This window comes from Budorcas taxicolor, chromosome 18 (assembly GCF_023091745.1).
Source record: "Budorcas taxicolor isolate Tak-1 chromosome 18, Takin1.1, whole genome shotgun sequence".
NCBI lineage: Eukaryota > Metazoa > Chordata > Mammalia > Artiodactyla > Bovidae > Budorcas > Budorcas taxicolor.
This window is the reverse complement of record NC_068927.1, coordinates 59,667,705-59,694,144: the sequence shown is the minus strand read 5'-3', so window position 1 is coordinate 59,694,144 and position 26,440 is coordinate 59,667,705. Positions and strand designations below refer to the sequence as shown.

Below are 26,440 nucleotides of genomic sequence, written 5' to 3'. Positions count from 1 at the left end.
GTATCTCCTCTTCCCTTCCTCTCTTCAGTCCTGGCCAAGCTCCCAGAGCCACGTAATCAGTCAATCTGAATTTCTCTCCCTCCCTCCCTCTCTCAAAATTCGTATCCCTTAGCTGAGTCTGTGCTAAAGACCCACTCCAGTTAGGAAACTGCTCCTTATAAAAGGGAGTGGGGGTTGAGCGGAGGAGACGTTGCATATTTCAGTCTTTTCCTCCTTATTCCCAGGATCTTCCCCCAACCCCAACTCTGCCAACTCACGGAGGCTATAAACCTCCTTAGCTAAGGATACGCTCTAAATATCTTATAATTTTGTCAGTTACACCTCAAAGCACCCCTCCCCCCGCCCCAAAGAGTCCCAAGTGTGCCATGCAGAGACAGCCTCTGCAGCTCATAGATGCAGTCAGCAGCTTGATTCTGGTCAGACTCCACAGAAAAGACCCTGACCAAGAGTATTTCAACCAGTGACCCAAACAGTTCTCTCAGCACAACACTTTGTTTCCACAGTTCACATCCTAAAAGAGGGATGTCCAAGGCACACTAAAGGCCTGTGTGCCACTTGGACACATTGGCAATCGTCCAGGTGTCTGACCACATCTGTTTTCTATTCCTGCACAGCTGGCACTAAGATTGCACAGCCACAGCAGCCCAGGGAGCAACATTAGGTTTCAACTTGCCTAAACCTTCCGTGTAGGTCAGACCATGCATTTAGGGAGGTCTCAGAGGACAGGGTTACTAGTGCCAGTGGCTTTGGCTATAGTGTAGAGCTGAAAATTCCCCCAAAGGGGTAGATACCACTTATTCCTATAAAGCCAGGATGCTGCTGGAGCCAGTCTGGGTTCATTCTCGAATAAGTGATTCCTATAAGATGCAGGACTTCGGGGGCCCTTTGTACCTTGGTGGCAGTGGAGTCCAAATTGATTCATCCCCAAATTTGGAACATCAAGCAGGAGAATTGCAAGGCTTCTACGGATCAGACTTCAGTTTTGAGGTGCATTTGCTGCTGCTGCTGCTGCTGCTAAGTCGCTTCAGTCGTATCTGACCCCATAGATGGCAGCCCACCTGAGGTGCATTTATTGGCAAGCTAATTACTGCTGTTTATAAGCAGTGCACCTGTTGGTAGTGTCAGAGTGGCCCTGAGTTCATAAAGCAGTGGGGACTTTTAAATGGAGGCTGCATCCCTTTGCCAGAGGTATTAACTAACAAAATCATTAGGACATTGTCTCCCATGTCCCAGGAGTGTAGTGAGTGTTGGGCCTCCTTTGGCTAATGGGGAGTTCAAGAGACAATAGTTTTTCTTTAACTGATAGAAGGATTGCGCATGGTAATCTGCCCAAAGAATCCCATTAAACTTTCACTGGAAAATAGGACTTGAATTTGGTCAGGTTATATCAGCTACCCCAACTGGCCGAGATATGATGACAAAGTTAGACAAGGCTATGGAGGCTGGGGCCTCTAACTTGCCAACAAAGAGAATATAATTTATATAATGAAAACTTTGTACATCAGACGTTAGTGACGCTTGACCAAAATCCTTACCACTTGCCAGAGGCAAGTAAAAAGGTAATATGTCTCACTAAGACTTGTCTACCTGCATCTCCCCTTACTGGAACAGTCAGCTCTGTGGGATGTGGAAACACAAGCATATCACACAGCAATTTCTGATATGTTCTGATGCAGGATGCTGAGTTTTTCCAAAGGATCCTGCTATGGTCTCTTCGTGTGTGCTCAAAATTCATATATTGAAACTCAACTCCCAAGGTTATCGTATTAAGAGATGGAGCTTTGGAAAGAGATTAGGTCATGAATGGGATTATAATGACCTTTCAAAAGAGGCCTGAAAGAGCTCTCTTGCCTTCTTTTGTCTTGTAAAGATACAACCAGAAGTCTGCAACCCATAAGAGGGCCCTCACCTGACCATGCTGCCACCCAGATCTCAAACTTTCAGCCTTGTGAACTGAAAGAAATAAATTGATGTTTATGAACTACCCACTCTCTGGAATTTCATTACAGCAACCTGAACAGACTGAGATAGGCCCCCAACTACCTCATCTATTTAGCTTCCCTCTGCTTTTGTGATAATACATGAAGGCTGTTTGTTATGTTGGTTCAGTCACTACCCATCCTCATTTCCAAGATTGTCAAGAAAGGTAAAGGGTGTAAGATTTTACCCCATTTGCAAACCAGGTTACCTTGCCAGTTTCATGGATGCTGGCATAAGACGTGAGATGCCTAGGACTGAGACAGAAGCCATTATTATGTGTGGCACAACAGGCAGCAAGAGCTTCAAGTTCACACCTGGTTCCTTTTGTTCCCACAAGCCCCACAGGGGTTGTGCAAAGAAGTCCAGGGGGATGCCACACCCACAGTGGGGTCTGTGTCACAGATGGAGAACATTATGCTTAAGAAATCCAGTGTGGATTGTATCCAGTGTGGATTAATATTCCAGTGTGGATTGTAAGTACATCTATCAACCTTTGCTTCTGAGGAAGACATTTTATTTATTATATTAGTTAGATAATGAATCTGCCCTTGTCCCCAAGACAGACACTACTGCCATATTTCAAGGAGGGTATATAAAAATCCGTTCAAAGTAGTCCAGAACAGAAGCTGATATAAGACATGAAAAAGTAAAATGAGAGGGCCATGGAGAACTGTCTCCTAATAAGGTACACCTTCCCCTTCAACTTTTGGGAGTAACTGAGCAAAAAGATTCATTGAAGATTTCTGATACCCAAACTGACTTTGGTTGTGTGGTGCTGCTGCGCTAACTTGCTTCAGTCCTGTCTGACTCTCTGACCCCATGGACTTAGCCCACCAGGCTCCTGCGTCCATGGGATTCTCCAGGCAAGAACACTGGAGTGGGTTGTGATTCCCTCCTCCAGGGGATCAAACCTGCATCTCTTTTGTCTCCCGCGTTAGCAGGTGGATTCTTTACCACTAGCACCACCTGTGTGGTGCTGTGTGACTGTTAAAAGGTTAGAGGAGACAGAAGGAGACAGATTTAACAGGAGACTTCATGGGTGAGGTGGTATTAACCTGGATGAGCAGTGAGAGGTGAGAACAGATGAAAAGAAAGAATGATGTCACATATCTGAATAAATTGAAATTTTTTAACTTATCAGAAAAATATATAATTGAGTATCCACACATGCAACAAGTCAATTCTGGTAGATTGCTAATCTAAATGTTAAAGCTAAATAAAAATTTAAAAATAAAACAAAGGCAAACATTTCTAGTCTTAGAATGGGAAATTTTATTAAGCAGACTAATAAAGGTTATTGAGAAGTAAATATTTTTACATTAAAATTAACACTTCCTCCTCATTGACACACACACACACGCACGCACATAGAGGAAGACAGAGACAGACAGCATGAGATAAAGGAAACCAAGAATGACATCATGTCCAGCAGGTATATAGAACTACTATAAGTCAATAAGAAAAAAGCAATAAATAGAAAAATGGATAAAATAAATTAATACATACTTCAGAAATAGGTTTCCCAATAGATAAATATGTGAAAACATGCTTCATTTTCATCATAACCATCATACACCAATTAGAAGTCCAAAATGAAAAAAAAAAAAACCAGAAAGTGTCGACAAGGATGTTGGTAAGCCAAGAGAATTTCCTACACTGCTGTGACCGTGCAAATTGGTCCAAACATTTTCCAGACCTCTTTGGCACTGCCCTTAAAAGGTAAAGATGCAGGGGCTTCCCTGGTGGTCCGGTGGTTAGGACTTAGCCTTACAATGCAGGGAGTACATGTTCAGTCCCTGGTTGGGGAGCTAAGATCCCACACGCCTCACAGCCAAAAAACCAAAACATAAAACAGGAGTGATATTATAATGAATTCAGTAAAGACTTTAAAAATAGTCCACATCAAAAACAACCTTTAAAAACAATAAGAATGTAAATCTGTCACCCAACAACTCCATTATTAAATATACAGCCAACAGAAACTAGTATGTGTCTCATCAAAACAGGTTCTCGATTTACATACCAAGCACTACTCCTAATAGTCCCAAACCGAAAACAATCCATATGCCAACTAACAGAGGAATGATTAAAGTAACTGTTTTCTATTCACGTGATAGAACCCTACACAGCAATGCAAACAAATGATCAATGACAACACCCAGCAATAAACTCACAAACAACATGAGAAATGACAAAAGCCAAATACAAGAATAGTTTACTTTATATAAAATTCAAACTGACTAAAGTGATTTATGTCGCTGGATGTCAAGGCAGTGGGTACCCTGAGGAGCAACAAATGAGAAGGAAGAGTTTGGGGGTTCTGGGGGCCTGGCAATATTCCATTTACTGATCTGGGTACAGACTAGAGAAATGTATTCATTCTGTGAATTTCTGTTGAGCTCTGACTGCATAAACTGCATGTATCTTTAATATTTTAAAATACATATCACCAATCAAAAAGTTGGGATACGCTGTGAGAATGACCATCATCAAAGACCACTCTTGGGTGCATATCTGAAGAAAATGAAAACACTAATCCAAAATGATATGCGCACCTCAATGTTCATTGCAGCATTATTTACAATAACCAAGATATGAAAGCAAATTGCGTTACCAACAGATGAATGGATAAAGAATATGTGATACATATAGATGGAATATATCTATACCAAACAAAATGGAATGCTGCTGCTGCTGCTGCTAAGTCGCTTCAGTCGTGTCCGACTCTGTGCAATCCCATAGCCGGCAGCCCTCCAGGCTCCCCCGTCCCTGGGATTCTCCAGGCAAGAACACTGGAGTGGGTTGCCATTTCCTTCTCCAATGCATGAAAGTGAAAGTGAAGTCGTTCAGTCACGTCCGACTCTTAGCGACCCCATGGACTGCAGCCCACCAGGCTCCTCCGTCCATGGGAATTTCCAGGCAAGAGTATTGGAGTGGGGTGCCATTGCCTTCTCCAATGGAATACTAGTTAGCAATAAAAAATAATGAAATTCTGCCACTTGCAACAACACAGATGGATTTAGAGGGTATTATGCTTTAGTAAATATGTCAGAGAAAGACAAACACTACATGATACATTTATTTGTGGAATCTAAAGTATTGAACAAACTACTGAATATAACAAAAAGAACAGACTTGAAGATATAGAAAACAAACTAGAGGCTACCAAAGGGAGGCAGACGGTAGGGGGCTAAGAGCTGCAAATGACTATGTATGAAATAAATAAAGTACAAGGAAATATTGTACAGCACAGGACATACAGCTAATCTCTTATAGTAAGTGGGGTATAAACTTTAAATATTGTCAACCACTACTGTAAATCTGAAACGTACATAATATTGTAAACAAAATATACCTCAATCTTCAAAAATTAAATTTTAAAAAATAAAAAGTGGAAACAAAGGTAAATAATTAAATCAGCAAGTAAATAAATAAAGGTTTCTTTGGAGCATTCTGGAAAAAAAAAGATGGGATACAGAAAACAGATTACTATTGCAATGTCCTCATATTATAAAGGTGGTGTTTAACAGTATTAGGTACAATGACACTGTGATTACCTTTGGAAAATATGTTATAATTTCTGGGCAAAAGCTAATAAATACATAGCATACAGCTTTTCAAAGAAAATATATAAATTATGCTATAGAATTATATTTAGAAATTAATAGAAAAGAAGCTAACATAGATAAAATAAGAAAATACTCTAACAGCAAATGTATCAGTTATTACATTAAATTTATAAAGACTAATTTCTTAATTGAAAATTTTTTACCTTATTCATGAATGGGTTTACAGGAGATAGGGCCACATAATAGAATTAAAGTAGGAAAATGAAAAAAAACATTTCATGGAGTTTTAAGAAGCAGCTAACATGCCAACGTACTCCTTAGACAACATGCACTTTGAGTTTTGTTATTGTATTTAGTGGTATTTTCAATTTTTCTTACTATATAACTTTCCAGTGTACTGACTGATGGATAACAAACGTGATAGACTTTATGCATATATACACACGGATCACACACAGACATATATACACATATGTAGGTTTTTCTTTCATTTTTTTCTTCTTCCATCGTAATCCAGTTTCTGGTAAATATTTAAGTGTCTCATGTGAGAAAGAAATAGTGGTTTCTATTTGGGATACAAGGTTCAATCTATATATCAATTGTTTGAAAATAATTTTTTTGTTTTTCAAACTGTTGAATTGTCAATACTTTCACTGGTTTCAGAACATCAATACAGAGAAAACCACGTAAAAATCTCTCCTAAATTTGAGGCAATATCCACAGTGCTCACTGAAAATCTGGGAGCTCCAGGGAATTCCTTGACAGTCTTGTGATTAGGACTCCGAGCGTCTGCTGAAGGAGGTTCCATCCCTGCTTCCATCCAGGTTCCATCCCTGATGAGGGAACTAAGATCCCAGGAACTGAGCAGCTCAATGAGAGAAAAAAAAAAAATCAAGGAACCCCAAATTCCAAACTGTGTAGACACAAAATGGATCTTTTTGTATCTTTTATGTCTTTTCCTTTCAAATGGATCTTCATGTGATGCTCTGAATGACTTTGCTAAAGTCCTTTACTTTGTGGATTACAACAACCTGTGGAAAATTCTTAAAGAGATGGGAATACCAGACAACCTTACCTGTCTCCTAAGAAATCTGTATGCAGGTCAAGAAGCAAAAGTTAGAAGCAGACATGGACTGGTTCAAAATTTGGAAGGGAGTACGTCAAAGCTGAGTATTATCACCTTGCTTATTTAACTTATATGCAGAGTACATCATATGAAATTCTGGGCTGAATGAATCACAAGTTGGAATCAATATAGCCAGGAGAAATATCAACAACCTCAGATATACAGATGATATCACTCTAATGGCAGAAAGTGAAGAGGAACTAAAGAGCCTCTTGATGAGGATGAAAAAGGAGAGTGAAAAAGCTGGCTTAAAACTCAAATTCAAAAAGCGAAGATCGTGGCATCTGGCCCCATCACTTCATGGCAAATAGATGGGGAAACAATGAAAACAGTAACAGATTTTTATTTTCTTGGGCTCCAAAATCACTGCGGACAGTGACTGCAGGCATGAAATTAAAAAACACTTGCTCCTTGGAAGAAAAGTTATGACCAACCTAGATAGCATATTCTAAAGCAGAGACATCACTTTGCCAAAAAATGTCCATTTAGTCAAAGTTATGGTTTTTCCCGTAGTCATGTACAATGTGAGAGCTGGGTCATAAAGAAGGCTGAATATAGAAGAATTGATACTTTCAAATGTGATGCTGGAGAAGACTCTTGAGTGTCCCTCGGAGAGCAAGGAAATCAAACCAGCCAATCCTAAAGGAAATCAACCCTGAATATTCAGTGGAAGGACTGATGCTGAAGCTGAAGCTCCAATACTTTGCAGAGAATTGCAAAGAGCCAATTCATTGGAAAAGATCCTGATGCTGGGAAAGATTGTGGGCAGGAGGAGAAGGGGATGACAGAAAATGAAATGGTTGGATGGCATCATCGATTCAATGGATATGAGTTTGAACAAATTCCAGGAGATAGGGAAGGATAGGGAAGCCTGGCGTGCTGCAGTCCACAGTGTCGCAAGGAGTCAGAGACGACTTACTGACTGAGCAACAACAGTAGAAATAAACATCATCACTTTAGGGACATGAGCAGTACCTCCAAATGTCTTTCTTGACAACTTGCCCAAGTCATCATCACAAAAGACAGAAATGTGCCCCTGCAAACCCCAATTTCATGCAATTCACATCTTTTTCAATTTTCACATCATGAGATATTGTTTCAAACTATGGTAAAATGTCATTTTATGCGCTCATTTGCCCCACTCCAGTTCAATTTGGACATTTCTAACTGAAAATGTTTAAACATGCACATCTCCCTATGAGGCATCACATTTCAAGTACATAACTGGCATCTCTCTAGGGACACAATGGACAAACCTCATGAATGGTTCGAAAAGCTTTTTCTTTTAATTTAGATTTATTTATTTTAATTGGAGGCTAATTACTTTACAATATTGTACTGGTTTTGCCATACATCAACATGAATCCACCGCGGATGTACACGTGTTCCCAATCCTGAACCCCCCTCCCATCTCCCTCTCCATACCATCCCTCTGAATTTCCCCTCCAGAACTATTATCTTCAGTTTCAGTCATGGCCTGCTGCATTCTCTTCCATTTCCATGGACCTTTTCTTAATATTCCAGGTCAACTTCATTTTTCAGAAATATACTGTGACACATTTAAATTACACACTCATACAATTCTCCATAGTATCCAGATTGTTTAGGACCTGATGCTTATTAGTGCATAAATTCTGAACTCCTCCAATGCAAGCACTAGTGAAATTTCCAGTACATAAGTACTTATATATCTTCAATTACAATTACCGTTATAACTGCATTTACTTGGAGAAGATGCTCACCATGTCTCGCTGACCTACTATTTCTGCTCAGCCACTCATAATCTTAGTTAGGACCCTGGGGGAAGTGACTATGAAATGAATGAAATGAACATAGTCCAAATACATCCATTTTACATTTTTCTCACAGGATTACAGGATGTTTTATTACTTATCCTAGCAAAACAGATCCTGGATATTCTGGAGTCACATCTCATGAGCAGAGCTGAGAGTTGCAAAATATGCAATGATTATTACAGACGTTTTCACAAACAAAAAAATATCAATACTGTTTGTTTTTGTTTACAGCCAAAGTAATATGACTGATGAAGAAAAAGGTGTTGAAATAGATAAAGGTGCTCACCAGGAGGATGGCTTTGGTGGCTTTGGACTCAAGGGAGGATATGGAGGAGACATTGATCCTACGACTGTTTTGGACCCACAGTGCAAATATATACCATTTACATCTTTCTCATAAGAGTAGGGGAGTTTGTATTCCTTTTCCCAGAGAAGCAGAGCCTAGATATTCTGGAGTCACGACTCATGAGCAGAAAGGGGCTGATAGCTGGAAAACATGCAGTGATTATGGCAGAGATGTTCATAATGAACAAATCAAGATCTTTCAAAACACTCAAAACAATATAATAGACGGAGAAAAGGGTGTTAAAACAGACAAAGGTGCTCACCACAAGAAGGACAGTTTTGGTGGCTCTGGACTCAGGAGAGGATATGGAGGAGACTTTGATCCTGTGAAAGTTTTTGAGCCTCTGCTTGTGCCTGTATAGGATAAAACCCGTGGAGCCACTGGCCAAGATTGTGACCACAAAACATAAGACATCAGAGAATGATATCAATGCTACATATAATGAGTCTCTGATTTGGTTATGATGAACAGAAGAATAGTGTCCAAAACGTTTTCTGTTTGTGAAGTTTTTGTTGCTCAAATTTCCAGTCATATACATAGGATAAACAACATTTACCAGCATGTTCACGATCCAGCACAGGATAATTGAAGGGAAAACCAACTGCAGAGCTTTCACTTTAAGCTCTTCCCACCTGGAGGTCTGGGGACAGATGGTGATGGCCTGGAAGACACTCAAGAGGACAGTGGTGCCAATGGACACACCTCTGCTCACTCCACGAGCATATGGGAAAAATCTGCATGTAAAGTCACTGTCCATGTGGTGCCACCCATAATCTGTCATTGTATAGTGGTATCCATTAGAGAACAGAACCACGATGTTGGGGACAATCAGATTCTTGACAATCAAATCTATGGTCCTCAGCCTACACCCAGTGCAATAAAGGAAGAGATAATGGTAAAGAAGAGAGACATTCCCCAGGACTCCAAACAGAGTCTGTGATAAGAAGACTGTTCTTATTTCCGAATCACCAGCAGCCATGCTGGCAGGTCTCAGTGACTGATGGGTGTCTTCTGAGCTAGAGGGCCCTGAATGGGAACATGAGATGTGGAACACAGGTACCATGTAAACTGAAAGGCAACATTCTGTACTTACAAATACTTCCTGTGCTTTAGTAGCTAAGTCATGTCTGACTCCTCCGACCCCATGGACTGTAGCCCGCCAGGCTCTTCAGTCCATGGGATTCTCCTGGCAAGAATACTGGAGTGGGTTGCCATTTCCTTCTCCAGGGGATCTTCCTGACCCAGGAATTGAACCTGGGTGTCCTGGATTGCAGGCAGATTCTTTACTGACTGAGCTACAAGGGAAGACCTTACAAATGCTTCTACTGAGAAATAATTACTTGAAAATTTCCTGTCAGGTCAAGGCTTCCAAGGGTTGAATGTGTAATCATGAATAAAACAGTTGAAATGTATGAATCACTGTGATGAAAGACACACGTGCGTTAATGCTTTTGTCCCTCACAAATTCATGAGGCAGACACTATTATCTTCCTTATAAAAATGAGGCTAATGTCCACACAGAGAAATGAAGCATTTGGTTTAAATTCACTCACTGTTTGGGGGCAGATGGCTAGTGGGGATTTGACCCTGAGTCAGCTAATAACATGGAGAAGGAAATGGCAACCCACTCCAGTATTCTTGCCTGGAGAATCCCAGGGATGGGGGAGCCTGGTGGGCTGCCGTCTATGGGGTTGCACAGAGTCAGACATGACTGAAGCGACTTAGCAGCAGCAGCAGCTAATAACAACAATGGTGCATTTAATCCAGAACCAAATACCAGTCACCTTTGTCCTTCAAATAAAACACATCTACATTTAGTTTGGTTTTGCACCTTGTCATTTCAATTTAGGTGGCTTGTATTTCATTTCAAAATTTAGGTACTAACAAATTTCCATTTACACAAATACAAATTTCCACATACACAATTACAAAATTTGACTAAAGCTTTAGAGATCTTAATTATATGTAGATGCCTTTAGGACTTCCCGGGCAATCCAGGGGTTAGGACTCCTGCTTTCATGGCACAGGATGAGGTTGATCCCTGGTTAGGGAACTAAGATCTCACATGCCACTAGGAGCAGCCAAAAAAAAAAAAATGTTTTTTAATGTAAATACACTGTCTGCAATATAAAACTGCAGGCACCTGTACCATGACATGGTGGATTGAATATATACAAGAACAGCTCAATATTAGGATGGAAACAGAAAGACTCATTTACTCTCATTCCAGGACAAAAGTGCAATGGCCAGGTCTCAGGACATATGGGACAGGGAACACTGCTGCCTGATTAATAGTGCATTGTAGAAACAAAATTAGTACTAATTTCACATCATCTACCTATTTTTTAATACCTGAGTCAAATACAAGTATTACCAGTGAAGCAAGATTTGCAAATGATATGAAAATATAAGGCACATGTAAATGGAATGTTACGGTGAGTAACTCGTGTACTGTACAAAGCATACTCTGTTGAATCAGTATTAAGATATTTGAAAGTGGCAGAAATAATAGAAGATAAACTGGAGCCTAAAAAATAGTATCTGAAATGTATAAAGTTCTATTTTTCTTAAATGCTACTTCCCTAACATTAAGTGGGAAGACTCTCTCCATAATCAATAGAGTCACAATAATTAAACCTTCTCAACGCTTCACACACCCACAGTTTGAGGAAACATTTCTACTCCAGCAATGGCTGCCGGACACACTGTTACAGCACTGGATCAGATGATTCTTCCAGACTCATCACACTCTTTGTTACAGATTGGACTTTTATGTCCCCACCTCTGAACCCTGAAATTTATGTCTGTAATTCCCGGAAAGTAGACTGAACATCATATTAACTTGGGAAATACAGTCCTTAAGTATATAAAATATCACACTGGCATTAAACCACAACAATCTCACATGACAGGAATCAGGGATTGGTGAAAGGTCTAGGACCCCATCTCCCTTTTCTATCTCAGTTCAGACTCAGGATTTATCCCGCCCTCCTGCGGGGCTTTGGTGCTGGACCTGGTTCCCACAAGGGAGAATCCCTTTGTCCAATATGTTCACTTACCGGATTGCTGATATAAATCTATCCCTTGCAGATTCTACTTCTCATGTGAATACAGAGAAAACCATTGACTTTTTCCTGCTACCTGAATGGTGGGCTCAGTGTGAAGGACAAAGCAATCAGTAAGTGTGCAGGAGGGGTAGCTGGACCCTGAGATATGAATTTGTGAACCTGTGACCTCACCTCCCCTCAGAAATGCAATTTTCATGTCACCTGTAGCAGCGTGGGCAGGAACAGACTTGGGAGCTCGGATTGTTTTTGAAAATATTCTGCAAGTTCCTAATTGCCAAAGATAATTATAAGTTTCCAGTTAATATGTCTTAAGAGACTATTAGAGTGTTCGTGACAGATGCTTACTTTTTCATGATCCCTGGAGGCAGACAGGGCTCACATGCAGGGAGCAGGAAGAAATTAGGATTGACATGTAAGGCACTGGCTGCACATGTATATCTCAATGGAGGTTCTGCCTCACTGAGAAATGCTACCCAGGAAACCTCTTTCCTAATTTCATATACTGAGCTGGAACATCAGTAGAAGAAATAGAATTTCTCCAAACATCTGAGGTTTTCAAAACAGACACGAGTAACAAGAAGGACATGATTTCAACAATCTACATTAGACATTGTGGTACTCATATATACAACTCAATATCAATGAATATGTAAATTGTTAGGAAAATAAACTTTACTGATAAGGACCTTCTGTAGTTTTAGAAGCAGAAGTATATACTATCCATAGAAGAAAGAGAGAAGGCTCTAAAAGGGACCCATGCAAATAAAAGAACCAGGATCAGACGGCTTACGAGGGAGACTCTACTATTCCTGTAACAGTCAGATAAGCCAGTGCTAGTGATTAATTCAAGACCACGGTGAGGTCAACAGAGTACACAGTTTTGTGGAAATTTTTCATTAAGGAATTATGATTGCATTTTAAATTAAACATTTTCCATGGGTCAAGAAAAATACTTATATATTATTAATTGAATTTAATTTTACAGGTTTCCCTTACAAATTCACTCTTTAATTCAGGTTCATTCTGCATTCACTCCTAGTTTTCAAGTCTGTTGTTAGAGCCACAACCCATCGTACACACACAAACACCCAAGCTCATTTACACACACATGCAGGAACATTCACACTCACATATATACTTGCACACATTCACATACTTGTACACATACACAATCACTCATGTCCTCATACAATTTCAACTGCACACTCACAACCATGAATGCACACACTGAACACATGAAAATTTCCTCTTGAGCTCCCAGCCACGCTGAACCGGCTCAGGGCTTTTCGCCACGCCGAGTCCCCTTATCTTCCTCTGCTGGATCAGCTATGGCGGCAGTGAAGACCCTGAACCCCAAGGCTGAGGTGGCCCGAGCCCAGGCGGCGTTGGCGGTCAACATCAGCGCGCCCCGGGGGCTGCAGGACGTGCTGAGATCCAACTTGGGGCCTAAGGGCACCATGAAGATGCTTGTTTCTGGTGCTGGAGACATCAAACTCACTAAAGATGGAAATGTGCTGCTTCATGAAATGCAAATTCAGCACCCAACAGCCTCCTTAATAGCCAAAGTAGCAACAGCCCAGGATGACATAACTGGTGATGGTACCACTTCCAACGTCCTCATCATTGGAGAGCTGCTGAAGCAGGCGGATCTCTACATTTCTGAAGGTCTTCATCCCAGAATAATTACAGAAGGATTTGAAGCTGCAAAGGAAAAGGCACTTCAGTTTTTAGAACAAGTCAAAGTAAGCAAAGAGATGGACAGGGAAACACTTATAGACGTGGCCAGAACATCTCTACGAACTAAAGTTCATGCTGAACTTGCTGATGTCTTAACAGAGGCCGTAGTGGACTCCATTTTGGCCATTAAAAAACAAGATGAACCTATTGACCTCTTCATGGTTGAGATCATGGAGATGAAACATAAATCTGAAACAGATACAAGCTTAATCAGAGGCCTTGTTTTGGACCATGGGGCACGGCATCCTGATATGAAGAAGAGAGTAGACGATGCATACATCCTCACGTGCAACGTGTCATTAGAATATGAAAAAACAGAAGTGAATTCTGGCTTTTTTTACAAGAGTGCAGAGGAGAGAGAGAAGTTAGTGAAAGCTGAAAGGAAATTCATCGAGGACAGAGTTAAAAAAATAATCGACCTGAAAAAGAAAGTCTGTGATGATTCAGATAAAGGATTTGTTGTTATTAATCAAAAGGGAATTGATCCCTTTTCCTTAGATGCTCTTGCCAAAGAAGGCATTATAGCTCTGCGCAGAGCTAAAAGGAGAAACATGGAAAGGCTGACTCTTGCTTGTGGTGGGATAGCCCTAAATTCTCTTGATGACCTGAATCCTGATTGTTTGGGACATGCAGGACTTGTCTATGAATATACATTGGGAGAAGAGAAGTTCACCTTTATTGAGAAATGTAACAATCCTCGCTCTGTCACATTATTGATCAAAGGAACAATTAAGCACACGCTTACTCAAATCAAAGATGCAATAAGAGATGGCTTGAGGGCGGTTAAAAATGCCATTGATGATGGCTGTGTAGTCCCAGGTGCTGGTGCAGTGGAAGTGGCGATGGCAGAAGCCCTGGTTAAATACAAGCCCAGTGTAAAGGGCAGGGCCCAGCTTGGAGTTTAGGCATTTGCTGATGCATTGCTCATTATTCCCAAGGTTCTTGCTCAGAATTCTGGTTTTGACCTTCAGGAAACACTAGTTAAAGTTCAAGCAGAACATTCAGAATCCGGTCAGCTTGTGGGTGTGGACTTGAACACTGGTGAACCAATGGTAGCAGCAGAAGCAGGCATATGGGATAACTATTGTGTAAAGAAACAGCTTCTTCACTCCTGCACTGTGATTGCCACCAACATTCTCCTGGTTGATGAGATCATGAGAGCTGGAATGTCTTCTCTAAAAGGTTGAATTGAAGCTTCCCTTGTATCTGAATCCTGAAGACTACAGAGTGATCCTAATAATACAGCTATGGAATTTTGGTCCAAGCTTCAAATGATCTTCAAAGGATTTCCTTTTCCCATATTAAAAAAGAGAACACTGGCACCTATTCAGATTCTGAAGTTCTGAAATTATAATTACAGTATTTTTAAAATTGCACTGCAGTGTCCACAGACAGCAGGTCATACTTATGCAGTAAAGAGGACATTTTGCTTTACCATCAGTGATATAAAAATATTAGATAAGCATATGTTATCTACCTTGTTATTAAATAATCATTGAAAAACATTTTAATAGTAATAATTTCTTCTAATGGATGTATTTTATTTCCAATAGTTCCCTGTCACTAAGCATAAGACTTAAATAACATAAAGTTTTGAAGCAAAAAAAAAAAAAAAATTTCCTCTTGAATATAAAAATACTCATTAATATAAACACACAGACAAACTCACAATTACACTGTTTCATGAAAGTACAGTCACTATGCATGTACATCAATGACATGATTGTACAGAGTAGAATGGCTGTATCTCCAAACTTCTGGATGCCTCCAAATAGGAGCCTTCCTACACTGTCCAGTCCTTCCAACCCTGTGACAGTCACAAAGACAATATTTACCATAATGCACAGCACCTAAAATGTGTGGTGAATATTGCTACCTGGTGTTAATATACACTCTGGAACTTGGAGTGTTTTGGCAAGTGACAGTGTGCGGGTGTGATAGAGTGGAGTAGGAATAGGCCACAGAGAAAAGGAGCCATAAGGATAAGATGGTGGTGGAGTGAACCTGGGGGCCTGGGGTTATAGAGAGGGCAGAGAGAGAAAAGGCAGAGGGATTTTGTGTGCAGGCATAATAAGTCACTTCAGTTGTGTGCAGCTCCTTGTGACCCCACGACTATAGCCTGCCAGGCTCCTCTGTCCATGGGATTTTTCCCAGCAAGAATACTGGAGTGGGTTGCCATTTCCTCCTCCAGAGGACCTTCCCAAAGCACAGATCAAACCCATATTTCATGTGTTTCTTGCATTGCAGATGGATTCTTTACCACTGAGCCACAGCTACCAATAAAAATTCACGAATGGACAGTTCAATGTGATGTACTTTAACAACCCACGAAGTGTGTGATAGCTGAAATTCAACACTCTAAAGGTATAAACAGGGAGTGTTTTGATAAAGATGACTCACTGATATTCTCCATTGAATAAATTGTTGTGTTTGGCGGAACATGGTAAAGCTATTTCTACTGACATAAAAATATCTTCTTCATAAACAATCTGATTGAAGTAAGCAACTTGAGAAAAATTAACAGCAGTCTGACAATATTTTTGTAAACACTGAAGCAAAACAACATATTACAAAATGCATTTTTCATCAATTATAATATCAGGTATACTTTTTTAAAACCACATTTTAAAAAGAATAGATGAAAAACAAAAAAATGTTATGCTTGAATATCACAATGGCATCAGTTGTAAAGAATAAATGAGAATTTTACTTCATTTTATTTTTCCTTTATTATTCTCTTTCCATTTTTTCTGTAAAAAACTTCCATGAAATATAGCACCCGAAACAACACTCATTCATTTTTTGATAACTCAGTCAAGTCAGGGCCAGAATCAAGAAGTCTGCTCACCTGGGCTCTTAACTGGAGCCTCTGGGGGAGGATTATTTGCAGGCTAATTTATGTGTTTGCAAGAATTCTTCACAATCTCTTCTACATGGCTCCCTCTATTGGAAAGCCAGAGTTAGCACACTGACACCGCCCTCTCACCCCCCCACCCCACCCCCCCCCGCCCCCCCCACCCCACCTCCCTGCCCCCCCCCGCCCCCCCCCCCATCACCCTCCACCTCCTTTTTTCAATCTCTTCCACTTCATTTGCTTCTGAAAGGTTCTTGTGGATACTGGCCCCCGGAAGAGAATAATTCAATCCAGGGCCAGAGATGAGGCTTGATCGCCCAGAGCTTTTGTGTAATAAAGTTTTATTAAAGTATAAAGGTGATAGAGAAAGCTTCTGACATAGGCATCAGAAGGGGGCAGAAAGAGTACCCCCTTGCTAGTGTTATCAATGGAGTTATATACTCTACAGTAAATCCAAAGAATGTCTGGAGGTTGTAAAGACCTCACCAGACCTACTCCCATAATTTACATTTTAGATAACAGAATTAGCCAGAAGGTTTAATCCAGAGACTGTCCTCAGGCAGAATACATTGTTGTTATATAATCCTAAGGAATGTAGAGAAGAAAAAAGTTTGTCCTTTCTTCCTCCTTGAGAATTCCAGGCCCCTCTCTCCTTGGGGACCCTAGACTTCTTATCAACCTGCCTAGGAAATGACTCTCTCACTCTAACCATCCATTCTGTTCTTTAGGATCATGTAACTACAAACCCTTATGGCAGAAAGTGAAGAGGAACTAAAAAGCCTCTTGATAAAAGTGAAAGAGGAGACTGAAAAAGTTGGCTTAAAGCTCAACATTCAGAAAACGAAGATCGTGGCATCAGGTCCCATCACTTCATGGGAAATAGATGGGGAAACAGTGGAAACAGTGTTAGACTTTATTTTTGGGGGCTCCAAAATCACTGCAGATGGTGACTGCAGCCATGAAACTAAAAGACGCTTACTCCTTGGAAGGAAAGTTATGGCCAACCCAGATAGCATATTGAAAAGCAGAGACATTACTTTGCCAACAAAGGTCCGTCTAGTCAAGGCTATGATTTTTCCAGTAGTCATGTATGGATGTTAGAGTTGAACTGTGAAGAAAGCTGAGCACCAAAGAATTGATGCTTTCGAACTGTGGTGTTGGAGAAGACTCTTGAGAGTACCTTGGACTGCAAGGAGATCCAACCAGTCCATTCTGAAGGAGATCAACCCTGGGTGTTTGGAAGGAATGATGCTAAAGCTGAAACTCCAGTACTTTGGCCACCTCATGCAAAGAGTTGACTCATTGGAAAAGACTCTGATGCTGGGAGGGATTGGGGGCAGGAGGAAAAGGGGACGACAGAGGATGAGATGGCTGGATGGCATCACTGACTCGATGGACATGAGTCTGAGTGAACTTTCAGAGTTGGTGATGGACAGGGAGCGCTGGCGGGTTGCGATTCAGGGAGTCACAAACAGTCGGACATAACTGAGCAACTGAACTGAACTGAATACTCCATTGTGTATATGTACCACAGCTTTCTTATCGATTCATCTGCTGATGGACATCTAGGTCTTCAAATTAAGAAGCTCATTGCGAATGGGTCAAGAAAAAAGGTTATTACATTGAGTTGAATTATCTAGGTTTTCCCTGAAAATCAAAAGTGAAAGTCACTCAGTTGTGTCCTACTCTTTGAGACCCAGGCCAGAATATTGGAGTGGGTAGCCTTTCCCTTCTTCAGGAGATCTTCCCAACCCAGGGATTGAACCCAGGTCTCCCATATTGCAGGTGGATTCTTTACCAGCTGAGCCACCAGGGAAGCCCAACAATACTGGAGTGGGTAGTCTAACCCTTCTCCAGCGGATCTGCCTGACTGAGGAATCAAACCGAGGTCTCCTGCATTGCAGGCAGATTCTTTACCAACTGAGTTACCAGGGGACCCCACTCACAAACAAATCTTTGACCCGGGTTCACTATAAATTCACTCTCAATTGTCAAGTCAGTTGTTAGAGCCGTAATGGAGGACCACCCATTCTACACACACAGACATAAACACACAGAAAGTCATTACACAGACATGCAAGCATACACACATGGACATTCACATACTCAAACATATAGTCACACACATTCACATAGTTATGCATATACACACCCACATCCTCATATAATCTCAATGGACATTCACAGCATTAGCACACATACTGAACACATGAAAAATCCCATGCATATATACTAATACTCATAGATACACAAACTCAGAATACCCCTCCTTCTTAAAAACACAGTCACCATGCACATGTCTGTCTCAGTGACATGATCTTCCATAGAAAAACAGTTCTATCTGCAAACTTCTGGCTGCCTCATAATGGGAGACTTCCTACACTTTCCAGTCCATCCAACCCTGCAACAATCAAAATCACAATATTTAGTACAAAACACAGCACCTAAAGTGTGACCTGCCTCTTGAGAAACCTGTATGCAGGTCAGGAAGCAACAGTTAGAATTGGACATGGAACAACAGACTGGTTCCAAATAGGAAAAAAATATATATATCAAGGCTGTATATTGTCACCCTGCTTATTTAACTTATATGCGGAGTACATCATGAGAAACGCAGGGCTGGAAGAAGCACAAGCTGGAATCAAAATTGCCGGGAAAAATATCAATAACCTCAGATATGCAGATGACACCATCCTTATGGCAGAGAGTGAAGACGAACTAAAGAGCCTCCTGATGAAAGTGAAAGTTAAAAAATTGGCTTAAAGCTCAACATTCAGAAAATGAAAATTATGGCATCTGGTCCCATCACTTCATGGCAAATAGATGGGGAAACAGTGGCTGACTTTATTTTTGGGGGCTCCAAAATCACTGCAGATGGTGATTGCAGCCATAAAATTAAAAGATGCTTACTCCTGGTGTCTCAGAGGTTAAAGCATCTGCCTGCAATGCAGGACACCTGGGTTCGATCCCTGGGTTGGGAAGATCCCATGGAGAAGGAAATGGCAACCCACTCCAGTATTCTTGCCTGGAGAATCCCATGGGTGGAGGAGCCGGGTGGGCTACAGTCCACGGGGTCGCAAAGAGTCAGACATGACTGAGCGACTTCACTTCACTCACTTCACTCTACTCCTTAGAAGGAAAGTTATGACCAACCTAGATAGCATATTAAAAAGCAGAGACATGATTTTGTCAACAAAGGTCTGTCTAGTTAAGGCTATGGTTTCTCAAGTAGTCATGTATGGATGTGAAAGTTGGACTATAAAGAAAGCTGAGTGCTGAAGAATTGATGCTTTTGAACTGTGGTGTTCTTGAGAGTCCCTTGGACTGCAAGGAGATCCAACCAGTCCATCCTAAAGGAGATCAGTCCTGGGTGTTCATTGGAAGGACAGATGTTGAAGCTGAAACTCCAATACTTTGGCTACCCGATATGAAGAGCTGACTCATTTGAAAAGACCCTGATGCCGGGAAAGATTGAGGGCAGGAGGAGAAGGGGACAACAGAGGATGAGATGGTTGGATGGCATCACAGACTCAATGGACATGAGTTTGGGTAAACTTTGGGAGTTGGTAATGGACAGGGAGGCCTGGCGTGCTGCGGTTCACGGGGTCGCAAAGAGTTGGACATGAATGAGCGACTGAACTGAAGTATGTGTTAACTTTTACCTAGAAATTTAGCATCCTTTTTTTCCCTTGAATCCACAATATATCTTCTGGGATCTTAGTTCTTTGACCAGGAATTGAAGCTATACTCTCAGTACTTGAAGGGTGGAGTCTTACCCATTGGACCACCAAGGAAGTCCTTTAGTACACATTAAAAGCCTAGAGATATGTATATATGTAACTGATTCACTTTGCTGGACACTAGAAACTAGCACAAGATTGTAAATCAACTATACTTCAATTTGAAAAAAAAAAGAGTCCAGGGGAGCAGACACTGACTTTGACTTCTGACTTACTGACCTGTGAGAAAATTAATGAATGTTGTTTTAGGCAGCTGATATCGTGGCAGTTTGTTACAGAAGCAATAGAAATCTGATTCCCATGGAAACACAATCATATACAAACAATAAAATTAAGGAAGATTCTCATTTATCATCCCACAGCTAATGGCATTTTGATATTGATGCGTGATCATTTTCTTTAGTTTGAGACATATTCTTTTTTTATATTGTGGTTTCATATTGTACCTGATATTTTACCTGAAATGGCATAAAAATGAATTCCTTAATATTCTATTTTGGTTATATTTTTACACAAATATGTCATAGTGGGCTTACTTTCTAATCAAATTGCTTTCCTCTGTCAGGGGTCCATATTTAGTCCAATAAAAGTAGATCTACAATTTTATCTGAATCATCACTACTTATTCATTGGAGATTATTTTTAATTTAATTTAATTTTTAAAGTATAGGTGACTTATTGTGTTATATTCACAGCAAAGTGATTTAGTTATATATATATATATTTCCTATTGTTTTGCATTGTCAGTTATTATAAGTTATTGCATATTTCTCCTGCGCCATACAGTAAATCCTTGTATTCCAGTTGCTAACTGTCAAGATCAATAAGAAGTTTCCAGCTAACATGTCGTAAGAGACTATTAGAGTGTTTGTGATCAAGTCTCACTTTTCCATGATCCCAGGAGGCAAACAGGCTCACCTCAGGGAGCAAGCAGGAAGAACTTAGGACTGACATGTAAGGGGCTGGTTGCAAGGACGAATCTCAAAGGAGGTTCCATCTCACTGAAAAACTGTAGTCAGGACAATTCTTTCCCAATTTCATGTATTGAGCTGGATCATCAATTAAGTTAGGAACAAAGAAGTAGAATTTGTCCAAATATCTGAGGCTTTCAAAGCAGATCAAAGTAACAAGAAGGACATGGTGCCAATAATCCACATTAGAAATCAGTGCACCCATTTGTACAACTCAATATCAATCAATATTAGGAATTGTTAGGAAACTAAAGTTTACTGATATTGACCCTAATTAGGGTGATAGGAGGGTTTCCATGGTAGCTCAGCTGGTAAAGAATCCGCCTGCAATGCAGGAGACCTGGGTTTGATCCCTGAGTTGGGAACATCCCCTGGAGTAGGGCATGGCAACTCACTGCAGTATTCCTGCCTGGAGAATCCCCATAGACAGAGGAGCCAAATATCCTACAGTCCACTGGGCTACAGTCCATCAGGTCGCAATGAGTTGGACATGACTGAGTAATAAGCACAGGGTGATAGGAAGCAGAAGCAGACTAATATTCATAGAAAAGGGAAGGTTCTAAAAAGTCCCTCAAAAATAAAAGAACCAGGAGCAGATATTTCAAGAGGGGGATTCTACTATTCTTGTAACTGTCAGATAAGCCAGTGCTACTCACTCAATTCAAGACCAGTGGGAATTCCCTGGTGGTCTAGTGTTTATTTAGGACTTGGTGATTCCACTATTGAGGCTTTTGATAACAGACTATGGAAATTTGTCTTTAAATGATTCATACTTGCTTTTAAAATCTTGTTACTTTGATAAAATAAATGAGTGTTATTTCACAACGATCTGTGGAGACTATGGCGCACATAGACAAAGCTCATTCTGCTTCTACAAAATTAACCCCTCATAAGAAAATTTAAAATGGATAAATAATGGCTATTAACCAAACATCAGGGCTATGGGAAGCCCAAGACAGCTGTTCGGCTTCTCCCGGCTCCCTGACAAACCTCACTTTTATTTGACAGCATAAAGCCTTTCCTGGCTGCAGGGTTAATATATCACAAGGGGGAAAATGGTTAAAATCATTTTCTGTGATCTCTAGTGATCAGGGCACCCACTTTGCTGGGCAGATTGTATGGATACTGGCAAAAACGTCATGAGCTTCTTAGACACTATCACTTTCACTGACGTCCTTTGTTGTCAGGCAAGGACCACAAAGCAAAGGGATTGGTTACATGAGATTGAACAGACTGCTAAGTATGACTAAAATTTTCATGACTTTTTGTCTGACATATTACTGGCTTCTAATCTTGATTTTCAGATATAAAAAGGTTATTCTCCTTAAGTCATTGATGGTTTAAAACAATTTAGTGATTTACACCTGTGGGTAAAATGAAAACATTTTTCTCTTCTCTCTGCCTTGACAATCCAGAAATTGGAGACATTTGAGTTCTAAACAGCCTTATCAAGGTAAAAAAGACTGTCTCCAGACATATACAAAAATCTCAGAGTATACTGGGGAGCTCTAAAAGAAATATCCACACAACTGATGTCAGGCCTATGACATCTAATATGTTTCACTGAATAGTAAGTCCTAGTTTTGTTAATTAAGGCCTGTATTTACTATGACTCACTTCTAATATAGCTCCTTGTGGTTATGTTACACCGCTAACAGGCTTCACTAAGTTAAATTAAAAAGGATATTTATTAAATTTAAAAGGTGCTTCATTAAAAAGGACACTCTAAGTTTGTTTCTAAAGTTTATCTCAGTAACCAGTCTTTAAATAAAGATCAAATGCTCCAGGATCTGCAACCAGGAAATTAACAACAAGCTACAGTCATTTAACAAACTAAGTCAGATGACTTAAAGATGTCTCTGGGCTCTACCTTATGAAAGTTCTTGACTTAAATTCTTACTTATGATTTTACTATTATTGCTAACTATATTATTTTCAATATTGCCTGTTTCAAGAAATGTCATCCCTTACATTATCAAATGTATGACTGAGCCACTGATAAAATGATGGTATATAGTTCCATATGAAATCCACAGCTATAATGGATGTAACTCATATATCTTCCTTTGGTAAGCTCTCTTATGTACATGTGACTATTGATACTTTCTCTCAATTTATATAGGGCTCCCCTGGTGGCTCAGTTGGTAAAGAGTCTGCCAGCAGTGCCGGAGACCTGGGTTTGATCCCTGGGTCGGGAAGATCCCCTGGAGAAGGAAACAGCAACCCACTCCAGTGTTCTTGCCTGGAAAATCCCATGGGGCGAGGAGCCTAGCAGGCTACAGTCCATGGGGTCGCAAAGAGTCGGACATGACTGAGCGACTTCACTCAGTTTATGTGGGTCACTGCTCACTCCAGTGAGACTACAAAACAAACACATTTATATGCTTGTTTTGCTGTTATAAAACTACCAAAAACTATTAAAACTAATAACGGCCCTGCTTATACCAGTAGAGCATTCCAACAATTTCTTAAAATTTGGTCTATAAAACATTCTGCTGGCATTCCCTATAACCCACAAGGACAGGCTATAATGGAGAGGGCTAATCAATCACTTATACATATCATACAAAAACAAAAATGCTATAGGACAATAAACAATATTGAATAAAGCTTTTTTACTTTTGATATTTTGAATATCTCGGCACAAACTATGGAAACTGCAGCTGAGCGACATGTTCAGGCTACATCCACAAATACAGCTAAGCCTGTGATTTGGTGGCAAGATCCATTAACAAGTGCTTGGTCACCGGGGAAGTTAATTACACGGGGAAGAGGGTTTGCTTGTATCCACCCAGGAGAAGGTCTAGAACCTGTGTGGATTCCAGCTCATAGAGTAAAACCAAGCAGAAACAATAAGTGATTCCAGGCAACCTGATTATGGTTATGTTTGCCCTGATAACCATAGCAGTGAGTATACCCCTGGCTTCAGCAGAAGCAAAGAATTATATCTATTTGGCCTATGTACCTAATTTCCCATTGCTAAGACCTGTTAATTGGGGTGAAGGATCTATCCCTGTTTACATTAATGACTCCTCCTGGATCCCTGGTCCAGAAGACAAGTGTTTGCCCATTCATAAAAAGGAAGAGGGGATCCCCTTCCATAGCACTTTGGGTTTTAACACTTGGCTTGTTTGTCTGGGTGCTGATCAGGGCTATCTTAATCTATCAATGAAAGCTTGGCTTTCTGTAAATTCTTTGAACAGAAATCACACTAAGGCTCAGCTGTATTTACTTTCTGGATTAATATTTGGATATCAAGAGACTGATCAAATTAATCTAACCAAGCCAGATAGACCCTGTGTGAGAGCAGACACATACAGGCTCACCGACAAAATCAAATATACTGGGATAATTGTCATAGGATTAAAGGGGTGATCTTACTTAGTGGGTCCAATGGAATTGTCTGGGACTGGTCCCCTAAGGGGTACTCAGTCTCTAATTGCTCACAACTTATCCTGAAATCCTTAAAAGAAGTTGCATTGGTATGTGTCTGTATACAATCACACTAATATTACTGCACATTCAGAATACCTCATTATCTGGCATGGCAGTGGCATGTCTCTGCCACAGCCACAGTTCAAATTAGGTAGGGTTCAAACAGAAATGTGAAAATTGGCCATAAGCCTGAAAAAGTATCAAATTTGGGATGGAAACTATTCTCATTCCATGAATTATACTCTGTCATTCAATACATCAACAAATTGGACATTTTATACTCAAGCTTGTGTTAGGGATCCAAATGTGATTATGATTGGCACTATAACTATTAATCAGACAGAAAGAAACCTGACCTGCCAGGATTGCAAACCACATACCTGCTTGAACACTTCATTATTTAACTCGAACCATTGCTATGTGACTTTGCGTTGACATTTAGGAGTTTGGCTGCCACTAACTCAAAATAGGCCTTGGGAACTTTCCCCTGATATGCATACTGTGCTCACAGTACTAAATTCTATTTTGAAAAAGATCCAAATGTTTTATTTGGCTCCTTATTGCCACCATAATGGGCATTATTGCCATCACCACCACAGAGGCAGCGGCGGGTATAGCTCTCCATCAGATTGTACAAACCACCATTTTTGTGCAGGAGTGGCATAAAAGTGCCAGTTCCACTTGAGGAGCCCAAGCTCATATAGATGAGGACACTAACATCAGGTTGGTGGATTTAGAAAATGCAGTGCTACTCTTAGGAGAAGAAGTACAAAATCTTAAATTCCAAATATATTTAAAGTGTGACTGGCACATTACTACTTTCTGTGTAATCCCCAGGAATATAACTAATCTGAACACTCCTGGGAGAAGGTTAGATGGCACTTGCAGAGCTAAATGGCCAAAAACCTTACTCTAGATATTAGAAAGCTGCAAGCAAAAATCACTGGCATGCAGCTTGCTTCTCTTAGACTATTACCAGGTACAGATACACTTCAAGGAACAGCAGAGGGCCTTAACTCGCTGAGTCCTGTTGAGTGCATCAAAGGTATCGGAGGTGGTCTTGCTGGAACACTAGCTATGTTTTGCTGTTTCACTATAATCTTCTGTTTAGTCCTCAGATGCATGTGAAAAGCCCTCTGAGAACTAATGAAGAAAGAAGTTGTGAGATCAATGTATCTTCTGCTACAAAAACACAAAGGGGGCTATGCAGGGATTAATATTCATCTGACTGTTACTTTGGCTAAGCCATGAAAAAATCACTACAGGAAAAGAATAAAAGCAAAATGTAGTAATACAGCATAACCCAAATAAAAGTACATCGGGTTGATTAGCTGGAGTTGTCATGACCTGCTAAGCTAAGGAAAAACATAGTGTTGACCTTGGAATGCCAGGTCAGTACAAGTTCAGAACACTGCTTGTGCACACACCAAGATGTCTTCCCAAGGTATATGCGGGTCTATGACCTCCAGCTAGGTGATATCACTTGTACAAGAAAAGAACAAAGATAATTTAAAGTAATCAGTAAAATGGGAGGCGTGACCAGGGACACAGGGGGCTGACTTCATTGACGCACAACAGATACTTTCTGTTGCCAAGACGCTAAATAAAAATGATGTTGCTCCAAGGAAGAGGGCTCTTGATCCAAGAGGTCTGAAGTCCCCCGGTCCCATCCTTAAAAGTTTATTTCTGTCTCTAGTTTCTTTTTCCCAAACTGTGGGTCAACCACTTTTGAGCCCTACCCACTGCTCTGGTCGCAGCATATGACACTGTAAAGTTAAACTGTACATGCGTTTCATCCTTTTATGTATTGTAATATAA

General features: G+C 40.4%; 2 protein-coding genes across 2 annotated transcripts in view; one reads left to right on the top strand and one right to left on the bottom strand.

Annotated features, from left to right (window-relative positions):
• Positions 1–26,440, bottom strand: part of LOC128063521 (zinc finger protein 350) — a 442,658-nt gene that overhangs the window by 257,272 nt on the left and 158,946 nt on the right. The gene's annotated exons all lie outside the window — the stretch shown is intronic.
• LOC128063525 (T-complex protein 1 subunit zeta-like) lies at positions 13,173–14,965 on the top strand. The gene is given in 1 exon segment (XM_052656303.1): positions 13,173–14,965. A coding segment is annotated over 1 exon segment (1,596 nt). The 5' UTR covers positions 13,173–13,213; the 3' UTR covers positions 14,810–14,965.